At 46.4% G+C, this 14,880-nt stretch overlaps 1 protein-coding gene across 3 annotated transcripts in view; it reads left to right on the top strand.

The window, feature by feature from the left end:
* The first annotated feature begins 6,113 nt into the window (after window positions 1-6,113).
* Window positions 6,114-14,880, top strand: part of tp63 (tumor protein p63) — a 57,121-nt gene continuing 48,354 nt past the window's right edge. Inside the window, exons 1-2 of one of the 3 annotated variants that reach the window (XM_062555786.1) lie at window positions 6,114-6,319; window positions 14,106-14,240. In XM_062555786.1, the coding sequence (XP_062411770.1) occupies window positions 6,267-6,319; window positions 14,106-14,240 (188 nt within the window). In that variant the 5' untranslated portion in view covers window positions 6,114-6,266. The remainder of the gene's footprint in view (window positions 6,320-14,105; window positions 14,241-14,880) is intronic. The other 2 variants (XM_062555787.1, XM_062555780.1) reach the window with 2 other exon arrangements.

Genomic DNA, 14,880 nt, shown 5'->3' with positions numbered 1-14,880 from the left:
TTTGTTTAATAACGCACGCACTCATCACTCTCGTCTTTATGAGACGACTGGTTTTACCTCTTTAGGTCTGCGTAGGTGGTTCCATTGGCACATTTTCATTTCTAAAGCTATTAATGGTAATTTACCCAGCTACTAGTCTGTTGACTTGGAATCATTCCACTTAGTCAGTTAACACTCTTGCTCTAAATATTCCACGTAGAACAACTGAATCTGGAAAGATTGCTTTTAGTTATGCTGCTTCTTGGTATCTTGGAATTTGCTCCAAAAGTTTTGAAGCTTTCTGTTTTTATCCCACTTAGACATTTTAAACAATTTCTTGAACAATATGAATCTGAACAGTGCACATGTTTTCAATGACCCCATAATGTAATTTTTAAATTGTTTAACATGTACTGTAAATCTGTTTTGTTTATTGTGTCACTGGCTTGAGTTGCTGTTTGTTGTTGACCTGTCTAGTCCTCATGTCTTTCTTCTATGTTAGTCTATCTTGTCATCAATGTCTCTGTGCAACTTGTGTATTAGTTCCCCCAGGGCTCCCTTGTAAAAGAGATTTGATTATCTTAATGGGATATCACCTGGTAAAATAAAGGATAAATGAAAAAAAATGAAAAAATGAAAGTCCTTAATTTAATTAATCTTCCATGATGGATCTCGTCGGTGGACGAATATTGCTGGCCTGTATTGGGTGGAATGATAAACAATGGTAGAGTTGCCGGGCAGTTTTGAGTGACCTACAGGGCACAGAGCTCCATGAATTATCGCCTCTTGGACAGTGCATCGGACACTGGGGCTTTTGACGCATCAGGATTTTCCCTCCGTTAGTCACCGACGAGAATACATCCACCCACTCGCACGCACGCAGGCACGCAAACATACACAGAAATGCACACACACACACACACACACACATAGCTGAACATGCATACACACACACGTACACATAGCTGAACACACACACACACACACACACACTCAGACACGTATACACACACATAGCTGAACACACACACACACACACACACACACACACACACACACACACACACACACACAAAGACACACACATAGCTGAACACACACACATATAAACTCACATAGCTGAACACACGCACACACACACAAAGCACACACATAGCAGAACACACACACACACACACACACGCATAAACACAATGGCATGCCCAGCCGCCACACGACCCCGTGGGTCCTGAGAGAGGCGGGAGTGTGTGGGTCCCACGGCGTGTGTGCGGTCGGCTCGCCACGTCTCTCCGGGGCCTCCGAGCTAAAGCCCTCCGCATCAGCTGGGCCCGACAACTGCCCACTGGCATCCTGCACACCAACGCCGGGCATTAGCCAATAGCCACTGGCATGGCCACCAACTCACTCTAGTGTGCCCAGGGACAGTACCCACGTCAGGATAGTGTGTTGTGGGGGGGGTGGGTGGGGGAGGGGAGGTATGGGCAGGAGTGGGGATGCAGTTCTGGGTCAGGAGGCTTGTAGGCTTGAGGGGTGGTGTGGTGGTGGTGCTGGGTGGATGCTCTAAAGTTACATAGGCAGTAGCCCTCGGCTCGGTGTCTATACAAGCCGCCCTGCCACTGCCGGAGCCAGAGATTAGCACCTGGTAGATTAGCACCCGTCTGGCGGAGGGCGCTCTCGTCCGGTCCCGAGGCCCCTCCGCCCCGCCACGCTGGTAATGAAGTGATCGAGACGAGCTGGGGGGGGGCACAGGGGGGGCACAGGGGGGCCCAAAGATGATGCCCCGGCATGGACCGAGTTAGTGACCATCAGTCCGCAGCTGACGCTTTGCCCGCCGGACAGCAAATAGAACATGGTATCCGCATGTGAACGGGGTGACGGGCCTGAAGCATGACGCTTGCCGCATTAGGGGTAATTAATGATGTCATGGCTCGTGTTTCAGGGCAAATCACAGTCGTAATCACTAGGTGAGGTCGTTGGAGTGAAGGAAGAGCAGAGGCAGACTGCCCTTGCAGAGAGGAGGAGGGAGAGAGAGAGGGAGAGAGAAGAGAGTGAGAGAGAGAGAGAGAGAGCAGAGGAGGACATTGTGTACACACGTTCCACATAGCTCTGTGGCTTGAGAGGCTAGGTTTGATCCTGTTTTTACGATGCGGTTCAAGACGAGAAGAAGGTGATTGCCTCATCATCACTGTATAGCCTACTCAGCAGACAGACAGAGTGGCTGAAGAGAACCCAGAAGAAAGAAAGACATTTCCACACACACACAAATAAACCCTCAATGCTCTGTTGTTTGATACCGGGGCTTGCATCCAAATTTGGATTTTCCGCAGTCAGGAGGAAGGAAATATGCGCAACCTTTAGACAAAGCAGGTGCTTAGTCAGAGGAGACGCTGAAGAGCGGGCGGTTCTGATTTATGCGGCCCAAGGCATCTGCCCTGAGAGTAGCCCGCAGCCTCTGATGCGTTTGAAGGAGGCTCGATTGATGAGCAGCAGTTGCTCTGTCACGTCTGTCATCTTACTTTGTAAATTATTGACATGGTCGGCAGGCACCTCGGCTGTGAAACAGCGTGGGAAATCAATGGCAATGAACAACAGCCAACTTCCAAAGCATGTTTAGGGGACTTTAAACAGAACTGGCATCCCAGCACATGTCAACATAGTATACAGTAATAAACGGTAATATTTTACTTGTACTCTCCCTCATAAGATTGAAATAACTCTAGCGTAAACATGGCAGGACAAGGACAGATGCCGTGCGCCATCATTAGTCGACATCTCCGTTAATGTCCAGTGATGTCCAAAGTCATGTTCCCAGCGTTAGTAATTATCGCGATAGCTTCATAATGATCCTTGTGTCATAGCCGCCTCTGTTACATGTTAATAAGCTGTCATAATAACAAATGACATGACTGCGGTTTTACCAACTATCTGTAATGGTGACTTGATGACACAACTGCATGCCAGTGAATATGAATGTTTGTTTAAAAAATACCAGCATCTTTATCTATATTTGTGTTATATGATAATTTCCTTCAATAATGGATCAGTTAAAATGTCATCCACATTACTCATATATGTATTGTAAGAGTATGATCAGCCTGAACTAATCAAATTCAGTCAGCAACTGGTCCATTTGAAATATACATTGCAAAACACTAACTATTCAATTTGGCTGCGTTCCCTTTTCCATTTACTTTTAAAAGTTGTTTACTTTTTTTAAATCGTATACTTGCAGAGCAGAAAGTATACCATATAAGAGCATCCTAGCATGCCTTAAACCAGCGTGCCGTGTAACCTTTCTACTGTAAGTACTTTTGGAATGGCAGCGTCATAATAAGCCACGCAGACAAGCCACACAGAGCGATATGTCACTGGTGGCAATTAAGAGGCACTGTAGATCTTAGCGCATCGAGAGCTGATGAAGTGGTAGGGGAGTCAGGCTGATGAGGTATGGAAATTTGCCACCCGCTGGCTTGCACTAATGCAGCTTGTAGCACGGCAGAGCGTGCTGTTTGACTTGGACTGTGTTCAGGAATGGCACTCCCAAAGCAGGACACACAATTTGCAGATGTTAGGAGAGATCTTCCTGGGTGTGGGGTGTGTGTGTGTGTGTGTGTGTGTGTGTGTGAGTGTGTGTATGTTAGGGAGGCGGGCAGTTTAAAATAACTTTCTGCTGCCTTGGCAGGTGGAGAAAGAGAAGAAGCAATAGTGGGAGGGATCGGGGAGTGTGTGTGTGTGTGTGCTTGTATGTATTGGTAGGTATTTAGTATGTGTATGGTGGTGGGGGAGTTTGGGTTGGGAGGGGGTATGGGGGCAGATATTTTTCCACGTGTCACTTTCGCCTCTCAATAAGCTATTAAAAAGATGCGCCCTGGCTACAGCCTGAGCTCACCAGGAAGGTATACAGCTCCACTGACATCACTTGGCCTCACAGGTGCATCATGGGTAAGGGGATTGGGGAAGTGGCGGTGGCGGCGGTGGTGGTGATGGTGTTGGGGGGGCGAGGAGGGGGGGCTGAAAGGTACAAAAGTCCATCAGGCCTGCAGTGGGCAGAGAGCTCCCTGGATACTCAGCATCTATTTATTGTGCGTCCCCCCACGTTGACCCTGCCTTTTATTTTAGCCACGGTGACTCATTGGCCATTCATCCCCTAAAAACTGCAAAACACCTCGACGCTTGAGCCTACCAGAGCACTCAGAGAGGGGAGCCACACCAGCACAATGAAGGATTATGATGAATAAAACACAATAATCATCTCTGTGTGTGTGAGTGTGTGTGTCTGTGTTTAAATATGTATACTATGTATAAGTGTATGCTGTGTGTGTGTGTGTGGGTGGGGGGGGGGTCCAATGTCTTTCTGTGGGTCTCTGTCTTTGAGAGTGTGTGTTTGTGTTTGTCTGTGTGTGTGTGTGTGTGTGTGTGTGTTGAAGTGTCTTGAAGTAAGTGTCCGTTCTACTAGGACAGAGAATGAGAGGCTGTGTATACGTGTTAGCAAGTGCGACAGTGTGTGTGTGAGTGTGTGTAAGTGGTATCTAACAGCTCTGAGAGGGCTGGGAAATGTATCGTTCCCATGCGCCTGTCCTCTCCCTGTCTGGCCAGGGTTCACAGGAGTGGGCATAGCAACAAGATGCTGCTCCCGCCCAGACGACCCCAGTGCTGCCACAGGGGTGAGGGTATGTGTGTCTGTGTGTGTGTCTGTGTGTGTGGGGGGGGGGTCAGGGCATTTAACACAAGTGGAAGAGCTAACAGACTTCTAATTAACCTCACCAGCCACATACCCCCCCATGCCCCCCCCCCCCCCCACACACACACACATTCACCCATAGAACTCTCCTGGTCCCTACTCTCCACACCTCCATACCTCATCCCTTTATTTATCCCTCTCTCTCTCCGTTCCCTCTATCTATTTCTACCTCTGTCTCGCCCACTTTCCCTCTCTACATTTTAACCTCTTCCTGTCCGTCTATCTCTCTATCTCTATCTATCTCTCTCTCTCTTACACCCTCTGTGTTTAATGTGTTACATTTGTTTACCTCTCCCTGTATCTGTCTATCTCTTGCCATCTCTCTCTCTCTCTCTCTCTCTCTCTCTCTCTCTCTCTCTAATTCTCTAACTCACCATCACCAGGTTCAGCAGCCTAAGTGTCTTTAAGCCCATATCAGTAGCAGAAACTAGACATCAACAGAAGTGACTGAATATCAATAACAGTAGCCTAGTGACTGGACATCAACATCACAGACTGAACACCAACATCACAGACTGGACATCAACAGGAGAGACTGGACATCAACAGGAGCGACTGAACACCAACAGGAGAGACTGAACACCAACAGCAGAGACTGGACATCAACTGGAGTGACTGGACATCAACAGGAGAGACAGAAAAGAGGCTGACAGGGGGCAGGGGGGTCAGAGTCCAAGCACAGGGCTGCCTCGCCCTCCCCTCTCTCCCACCCTCCAAATATGCCCCCGCCCTGGGGCAAAAAGCGTAGGGGGCAGAGAGGGCACTTACACTGGCATCCCTTTCACCAGGGTAATGTGGCTGGCGGGTCTGGCGGGTCTGGCGGGGCTGGCTAAGAGTGGTCAGCGCGGCCAGTGATGCAACCGGCGCAATCGGCGCGCCCGAGACACAGAGCTCTGGGGAATCTGGGTGGAAATTTCAGAGAGCAAATGGCACTGGCATGAGCCCTTCAGAAGTGTGTGTGTGTGTGTGTGTGTGTGTGTGTGTGTGTGTGTGTGTGTGTGTGTGTATGGGGGGTTGACAGGCTGGGCAGGCTGGGGTGGGGTAGAAAGGATTGGAGGGGGGGTAGTGTGGGGGTAGAGGGAGGAGGGGGGTAGAGGGGTTGGCAGGCCGGGGGGGTGAGAGAGGGGGTAAGAAGGGTGTGTGGGGTGGGGGGTGGGGGGTGTTGCTTAATAACTATATCCTAGCAACTGGGGAGTATGATACCCCCATGCCAGGTGCTCACTGGGATTGGTCAGTTGGGTGGCACTGACCCCTCCCCCGGGCGGTTGTGGCCCCGTAGAAAAAATAACCCAAACCAAAACATCCTCCACACTGTACTTACCCCTGTGCACACTTGATCCACATGCACTTTAATCTCTGATCGCTCCGTCTCTTTCTACTTGTACATGTTCTGCTCTCCTCTTGTTTACGCCGTTTACGTTGTTTACTTTTTTTTCATGTACGTATTTATCGAACAGTTCTCGGTAAACACACCTTGATACATGTGCCTTTGCCACTTACTGATCGCGTGGACAAGCCCCGAGAAGAGACCTTCGTTTGGCACAGCATGACCTCTCCCTATGCAGCCATGCCGTACTGCCCTGAGCACACCTTTCCACGGTAAGGACCAGACCGAGTGTGTCTCCATGCTACCGATTAAATATAGCTGGTGTGCCTTTTCCATTTACAACAACACTCGGGAGCTCAGCTCAGAGTCTTGGCTTTCACGGCTAAGTAACGGCTAAGCTTTCCAATACACAAATGCACGTGTTGTGTGTACTTTACCCCTGTGGACAGTGATCTAGCGTAGTTTTGAAATGAGACAATGGGGGCACCAGCTTGTGTACTAACGCATATGGTGGCATGTTCTGAAGGAAAGATTACACCACTGCTTTCTGGGGGTTGTTTTGCTGGTAGTGACTGCTTGTTTTTAGAACATTGTTTCCAGTCCCATTCTTGAACCAGAACCAACACAGTGGCTCTGTGATTGGACACCTCCGTGTCCCCCAACAGTATATATCCTTGCCGAATCCGGTCCAAACCAGTGGCGGTGGTTGATTCTCTGTGTCGGTTGGTTGGACTGGTTTTATCCAGCGCGGCGGCGGAGACACCGGAGACGGAGGCGGTGTGGAAGTGCAAACTCAGGGTGGGAACAGTTGTGTCTGAGGCCTCAGCTGCTGCCTGTGTCTGATATTTATAGGTGGGGGGCACTTTTAGCAACAATGCCAGTGTGTGGGGGCGTTAGGGTCTAGAGTGGCCGTCGGCCGAGAGAGGGGTGCAAGCGGACACTTGAGACGGCCCGTGTCTCTGCTCAACACTCTGCTCCTCAACTCTTCCCTTCTCCTCTCTTCTACTTTTCAAGTCCATTTCCATCTCTTTTCTCTCTTCTCCCCTCCTATCTTCTCTTCTTCTTTCCTCCACTCTCCTCTTTTCTTTTATCTTCTCCGCTTGTCTCCTCTCCTCTATTCAACTCTCCTTCTCCTCTTTTGTGTCTTCTCCTCTCTTGTCTTCTCTTCTTTCCTGTGCTCTCTTCTTCTGCTCTCCTCTCACCTCTTCACTTCCCTCCTGCCTCCTTTCATCCCTTCTTCTCTCTATCTCTCCTCTCTTGGCTGCTCTATCTCCTCTCTTCCTGTGCATTGGGCTATTGAGATGTGCTGGCAGGGCCTGGAGATAGTCCAGTATTTATAGACCACTATGTCTGTATGTCTGTCTCTTCACCTCCAATGCTGTTTCGTATTTCCCTTTCCCTTTTGTTTATCTTGACCTGACGAAGAAGATCTTCAAGATCCAAGCGTTGCGGAAGAAAGTTTATGGGAGTATCTAACAGTGTGCAGATTTTTCTTTTGGTTTGACTGACAAGCGTCTGAAAATGTATGAGCGTACCCTGTACTTTCCAGTTCCTGTCATTCCAAGTGATGACTCTGTTGTGCAACAGTCAACAGTTGTGCTCGTCAACATATTTGATACATAGAATCTAGTTCACATGTAAGAAAGTGCTTCTCACTGTTGAAGTGCATGGCAGTGTCATCTACACTCTTCTGGAATTCAAGAACTGAGATATGAGAAACCTTTGATTGGGTTTCAAGTTGAGATGTAGCCTACATGCACTGAGGTTTCAAAACTGAGACACAAAGAGTCCACAAAGTTGGAATGGTTTGACCTTTTGGTAGCTTCTAGCAGCCTTAATTGCAGGCAATGCAGAACTAAGCCTCTAACAAACAGAGATCTGACACCCTATCTGTCTAACTTTACCCTTAGGCAAAGGTGGGTAGATTAACAGGATTGGCCTACTTGAAGAAAATCCACTTCAGCTGACCACTGTTAGCATGTCTACCTCTGGCGAATGTGTCTGAAAACTGACCAACAGAGATATTAAACAAAAACACACAGTAACCCTCTTAGGACAAAGACGATGCTAGACCAAGTCTCAGTTCTCTACACGCTGCTGTCGTCGCCTGTTGTGTTTCTGTGTTTTTAGTGTTTGTGGTGGTCCAGAGTATATGGGTTCCTGTTATCGCTGTTGTTTTAGACTGTAATCCAACTGCCGTAGGGAAGGCTTATCACCTTAACCACGAGTTTCACAGATGAGACAGCAAGGGACAGAAACAACACCTCATTTACACAGGTGAAAGAGTTGACCCGCTAAACTTTCTAACCAACTCCTTGTACATTCATAGCCACAAAGAGAAGCCGAGTTGCTATAATCTTTTGAAACCAAAAGACGTCACGACAAGCACTGAGTTGAACTCCTCCCTCCGTTTTGAGATGTATCTATTCAGTTTCCAATAATGCTTCTCTGTTGACATCAGATTAAAATGTTATTTTTATATATAGATTCATGCCAGTGTGGGCATGGCATGTGTATGACATGGTACATTTCACAATGACATTTGTGAATGTGAAACATTTTGATACATAGAGTTGTAAGAGGTGGCGTTTCAACTGTGTTTAGTGGGATTTAGTTATTCAAACATTGAAGTTGCCTTTAGGGGATTTGGATATTAGTATGCAATGACGGAATTCTATGAGTAGATTAGAAATCACAAAACCAGTTTACAATTTCTTATGTGCACCAACAGCTGCCTTCTTATGATGAAAAGACAAAAAACGCAACAGCTTGTCACCGTGGGTGGTGCTTGTTTGAAAGTTGTGCAAAGTTCTCTTTTTTTCCCCCACACCCTTTGTATCTTCTTACCCAAGTTGACTGAATTCATCCTGCCTTTTTTCCCCCACAATATAAGCACGCGCCTGAAAAGAGGAGAATCTTCAGGTTGGGGTGTCTTTCTTTTGTTGAGCCCTCATGTCAGTCCTGAGTTTGAAGGATGAGTTGGGGGGTGGGTGGGTTGGGCAGAGCTGAGCCCTTTGAACGCTCCCAGGTCCCTGATTAATGAAGACACTGGAGAAGGTCCCCTGTCTCCCCCGATCGGCTGTGGCTGTTTGTTTTGATTGCGTTTTCATCGGTGGATGTGCCCAACCTGCCGGGAGACAATGGCCGCCCCCTGTTTAGCTGGTGACCTTTGACCCAGTCCCGTCTGCACAGGGGGCCAGGTCTGTCTTTAAGTGGACGCTGAGCAGCCTTTCCCTCGGGCTGACAAAATAACTCCTCTCGTAACCGGACACCTGCCAGCAGCCCACGGCTGACACAACCACAGCCCGCCACAAAACTGCTGAAGCACAAAGGGGAACAAAACGGCGACAGACCCAAACTAATGTGAAAACGATGACCATTCAGCTCATCTATCTGCTTTGGAAAAAGTCACATTGGCAATGTGTCTCTTCCTCTCGAATTGATTCTCTATATGCGCTATATGAAGAAAAGAAATATTGTATAATTAAAAAAAAAAGAAATAATGTATAATAATCTTTGATAGCATCATCGGATGCCTTTTAATCTATAAAAGTGGTGTTATTCCAGGAGAAATAAATGTTAGAGGATACATTCTATTGTAAGATCATTATTTGCTGTTCGTGACTCTTAACCTGTGGGCGATCATATATTTCCGGTGCGCTAACTCAACAAGAGTGATCAGTCAGTCAGATTATATTAAAATCTCAGAGTGTCTGATCAAATCAAGGCATGTTCTAACCTCATCATAAACTATTGAGCAGCACAGAGGAGTTCAACGTCCCCCGCATCCTGTCAGTGTGTGTGTGTGTGTGTATGTGTGTGTGGGTGTCTGGGTGGGTATGACTATGATTCATCCACATGGTAGCTTTGACACTCCCTGGTTGGTTGCCAAACTTTCAAAAAAAAAAAAATGTTTTGATTTGTTTGATTAGTTTTTGCCAGGAGGATAATTGTGGCATTGTTAGTTGTTATGTTTCACAGGCCTTGCTATTCTAACACCAGGGAGCTATGCATGCCACTGCCACCAAGAACCTGGCAATAAACCCCTTCCCTACTTCTGTACCCCCCCCCCCCCCCCCCATCTCCTGCTCACCACACCACACCACCCACTCATCTAGCTGTCATCCCCGGGGCTGTAAATCACACCCCTGACACGACTTGGATAGAAAAGGACAAGATGCTTCTCTCCGTGGGTGCTGTGCCTTTTTGTGGGACGATGATGTCGTTCCTTGGCTGACGCCCCCCCTGCGCTGTGTTTCTGGCAATATACCAGCTCAACCACCGCCGCCCCAACACCACCAGGTTATTGGGTTGCTTGGTTCTGATTCCCTCAACCAACCCCGTCCCCCCTCTAGCTACTGCTCCATGCCCCCAACAACACATCCAGCCTCCGGCCAAGTTCTGCTCTCCAACCAAGGCCGCTGATGTCATTATATTGGGCTGTCAGCCTGCCTCTCCGGTCGCGGGCAACGTATGTGTGGCATGCTCACGCCGACTGACCTGGGGAGAGCAGACACTCAACACCTGCTCTAGACCTATATAATCCCCATGTTCTCACTGGGCTGAAATGTTAACAATATTAAGTGTAATAACACATAAACATAAGAGATATCCTGTTCTCCACTGGGAGGGGCATTTCTGTGGCGGGCGGGCGGGCAGGCCTTTCATAGCAGATGCATCATGTTATATAAGAGTCTAGCCGTGTTGGTCGTGGTGAATTTCCACTTGGCAGAGGGCAAGTCTTTCCTTCCTTGGGGCTCTGTGGTTGGCCTGTGTTTTGCTGATTTTATTCATTCTCATTATAAGGGCCAAACTATAAATCAAAAATCAACTGGTTTAAATGTAACGTCACCACTGAAAAATGGCCATACAATATTTTTACTGCTTGATATGTGATAGGCCTAATAATACTTTTTAATAGAATGTGGTTGAGGCACTTTCAATAATCTGAATGTACTTAAATAATGCTATCCATGGCAACATTGTTCAGTATTGTTGTGGTAAATATTTAATGTAATATTATGTCAATATGTATTATGTGCAGGTGCTAACTGTAACTATTAAGTTAAACACAGTAGCCCATGTCCGTGAAGCCGATACAGCCGGTACAGTTCGAAACAGTAGCCAATAGCCATGCCCACCTGCCTCTCTCCTTATCCAGTAAAGGTACAGTGAGCTCAGTGTGATCATCCTAGCAGGCCTAGCCTACTGCTATTCGTGGAGGCAGGCCTGCAAGATCCTTGAAATGACACTGATATTTCAAATTTAATGTTTTACGTACTGACAATATCATTTTTGGAAATTAAATCATAACCTTTCTCTTGATTAATTTACCGAAAGTTTGGTGACGCATGTATGTCTTAGCAATAGCATAATGACCACCTGATACGTGTGGCCAAGGAGGTCCAATGAATCGACAGTGATTCAGGGGAGATGGATCAGAGATGTATCATGTAAGTTGTGTGTTACAGTATTAGTATTTTTTGAAGTTGAAGTTAGGCACAATATTACCTGAGTGTCGGCCTATGATTGCATGCTTCCAGATGTCCAGCCAAGCGTGGCAAGCCTTCTTTGCGATGATTCCCATTTTTGTAAGATGTTTTGTGTGTTATGAAATAACATTCGATGACGTGAATTACGACTCTACGTTTACTCTTTGATTTACATTTCAGTGAATGTCCTCAGGGTGTCCAAACTATTAATTATTACAGTAAGAAGAGTCTGTAAGGATATAAAATGTGTGTTTTAAGTGTAGCCTACATGCAGTTCTCTGGCTTTGAAAAGCAGGTAGCCTGGTCCTTTCAGTACCTCATGCCATTATGCTTTCCAGTCTTAGTGTACAAGGGCCGTATTTACTCAATTACACAAAAGCGCCAGAACTATGCATGTCTGCCGTGTAAAATACGGCTGGATTTAGATTATTATCTTGTGTGTACAATGGGAAGTGGGAATGTGGAGGGATGGGATTGTGTACTCGGGGTGACAATTGACTTGTAAGGGTTTGGCATCCGCGCGTCTCTCAGTGTGCCAAATGACAATATCTATGGGGCTTAAAGTACACATTAGGGTTGAAAGACGCTTTTCTCCCCTATGACAGGCTTGGCAGCGATCAGTTGTCCTAGTAATTTAACTCGGGCGTTCGCCTCTTAGTACCACACCTCTTTGGCTAAATGCAGAAAAAAGAGAAGTGGCGGGCAAATTAGTCTTACTTCGCTTGTGAACAGCAACGTTACCCTTTTTTTAGAGCGAGAAATCCGGCTTTATCGTAGGCTTTTGGTTGTAAGGCTGTGCGCTCCCACTCAGAGGCAGCCTTTTCATTTTTTTTTACATTTGAGGAATTAAGGCTAATCCACGGCCATTACCTCTTATTTGAAGGGCTGTGGTTTTCAGATGATGAAATAATTCCCCTAGTAGTCATGCAGATTGTAAATATGATATGAATCAAAAGTTGACATTTAGAAGGTGTTATATTAGTTGAGAGTGTAGTAAAGTTATATTTAATTTGTGGTTTATGTTGGTTAGGTAGGTTTGATTGCTTAGGTCTACCCCAAACTTTCCTGAATAATATTATTGGAAATAACCTTTAATCTTTAAAATTGGATGTAGACACGCATCAGGATCCATCAACATTTACAGATTCTTTAAACACTAGCTCATCTCCCCAGAGTTGTATTTCCAGATGGGTGCGTGTATGGTTGTGGTTTAGCCTATGCCACGGTATGGTGTGTCAAAGCCCCAGTTCGGGTTCAGCAGATACGGCAGGGTTTAGGAGTATTAATATCTCTCCCACACACAGAACGCGGGGGAAATTCCGCCTCTGCCGCCGAGTGCCAGTGTCAGATGGACTCGGTGGCGTGGCGCGGTGGGGTGTGCTCAGTGGAATAAACTGAGAGTCGCGGCGCAGCGCTATCATATAGACGCTGCGGGGAATTCCGCTGCGCTCGCTCAGACGACCGCGTGCGCCACTTCACCGGGAACAATGGGGGTGCTCAGCGAGAGGGAGGTGTAGGGTTGCAGGGGGAGAGCGGGTCAAAAGAGTCCGTGTCTGTTACTGACAGGCTTATTTTGTACACATTTCCCTGTTGACACAATGGAGGAAGAGAAGATTCACTTCCATACCTTGAAATAACGTCAAGTGCTCTCTAGCACTGCATCGGGTTGCCAATTACTCACTAATTGCATTAACTAATTGCCTTTATGTTATGTGAGGTCAGACAGAACAGTTTGTGGTTGCAGTGGATCCCAGTTCAGCCGTAGCTCATTCGGCGCTCCCATGTCTGATATTGATGATCTGCACTGCAGAAGGAATCAATGTGTTTTATGGGCTCATGCATCTCTAAAGTGGGCCATATAGACTTATGATAAACTACGGCACAATATTTCATGGGATTTGTTTTGCAACAACCATAAATGAAATTAAATTAAAATACTACCATTCAACACACATTTTTTTCAGCACAGTCTAGACTCTAGAGAGCCTTGCTCAAACATTGTTCCAAAAAAAGTTGAACTCTACCTTCTCCTGCAAAGTTATAGTTGACTGAAGTTGACTGAAATGATTACATGTAAACACCAACTGAATGTATATTATACCAATTAGTATTCAATTCAAAATGGCATTATGCTGTCTATCGTGGATGGCACGTTATGTCAGAGCATCTGAAAGAGCATAAAGTGAAAGAGCATCTGTCAGCACAATCCTATGAAAGTGAAAGGTGTTTCTCAATCCAGTTTTCTTTCAATGTTTCTTTCATCATTTTTAGAAAAAAGAGGCATGTGTGCCAGATGACTAAATCTGTGAATATAAAACTCTAAAGAAGCGGGCAGGTTGTGAAATGAGAAAAGCATTGAAATGTTATTCACTGGGACCACACGTGCTGTACATACTCACACTGCTCTGTGTTGTGTGTGTGTGCGTGTGTGTGTGTGTGTGTGTGTGTGTGTGTGCGTGTGTGTGTATGTGTGTGTGTGTGTGTGTGTGTGTGTGTGTGTGTGTGTGTGTGTGTGTGTGTGTGTGTGTGTGTGTGTGTGTGTGTGTGTGTGTGTGTGTGTCTGCAGTAGACTGCGCGAGCCAGCGGCCTGTTTGTCCTGGGCAGAGAGCTCCCTCCTTGCCTCCATGGCCCAAAGCCAGTCCTCTCAGTCCGAGATCCTCGGCCAGGATGTCTTCAACCAGCTGCTGGAGATGCTCGACCAGTAAGTTCAGAAACCCTGAGCACATCACACACACACACACACACACACACACACACACACACACAACACATTCTCCAGCCCTCTCAGAGCTGTTACCACCAGATACCACGCACTGTACACACACTCAACAGACGCCCAGAGGATGGGGGAATCCACTTTCGGTCTGCGTAAGAAAGGGGGGATTCTGTGTAAAATCCACCTACCCGTTGAAGACACCATCACAAACAGTGCTGAACTGCAACGTTGCTTTGTAGTGGCAAAGCAAGCACCGTAGTCAGATGTATATGCCTCATGCCTGCAGAGAGCAATGTTTATTTTTAGGGGACGATAAAGGGTTTGATGTGGTGCAGGAAAGTTTTTCTTAAAATTAGTTTTTTCTTCCTTTCATTTTCACTGTTATGATTAATTAGATAGTAATATTTAATAGATTTTAATTAAGTAATCACTACTTGATGTATTTGCATAGAATGCTTTATGTATTACTGTAATTACAGCACAAAATCCCTAAGCATGTCAGTATATACTAGTGATGTAACATAGTGGTGGTAATTTAAAAAACATATTTATATTTATCATATTGTATGTTTGAACACATTTGTTATTTGAAATGATGAATGGGCCCATTCTGACTCAGTGTAGT

Source organism: Sardina pilchardus, chromosome 15, assembly GCF_963854185.1.
Source record: "Sardina pilchardus chromosome 15, fSarPil1.1, whole genome shotgun sequence".
Lineage (NCBI taxonomy): Eukaryota > Metazoa > Chordata > Actinopteri > Clupeiformes > Clupeidae > Sardina > Sardina pilchardus.
The sequence above is the reverse complement of the archived record's forward strand: the minus strand, read 5'-3'. Positions and strand labels throughout refer to the sequence as shown.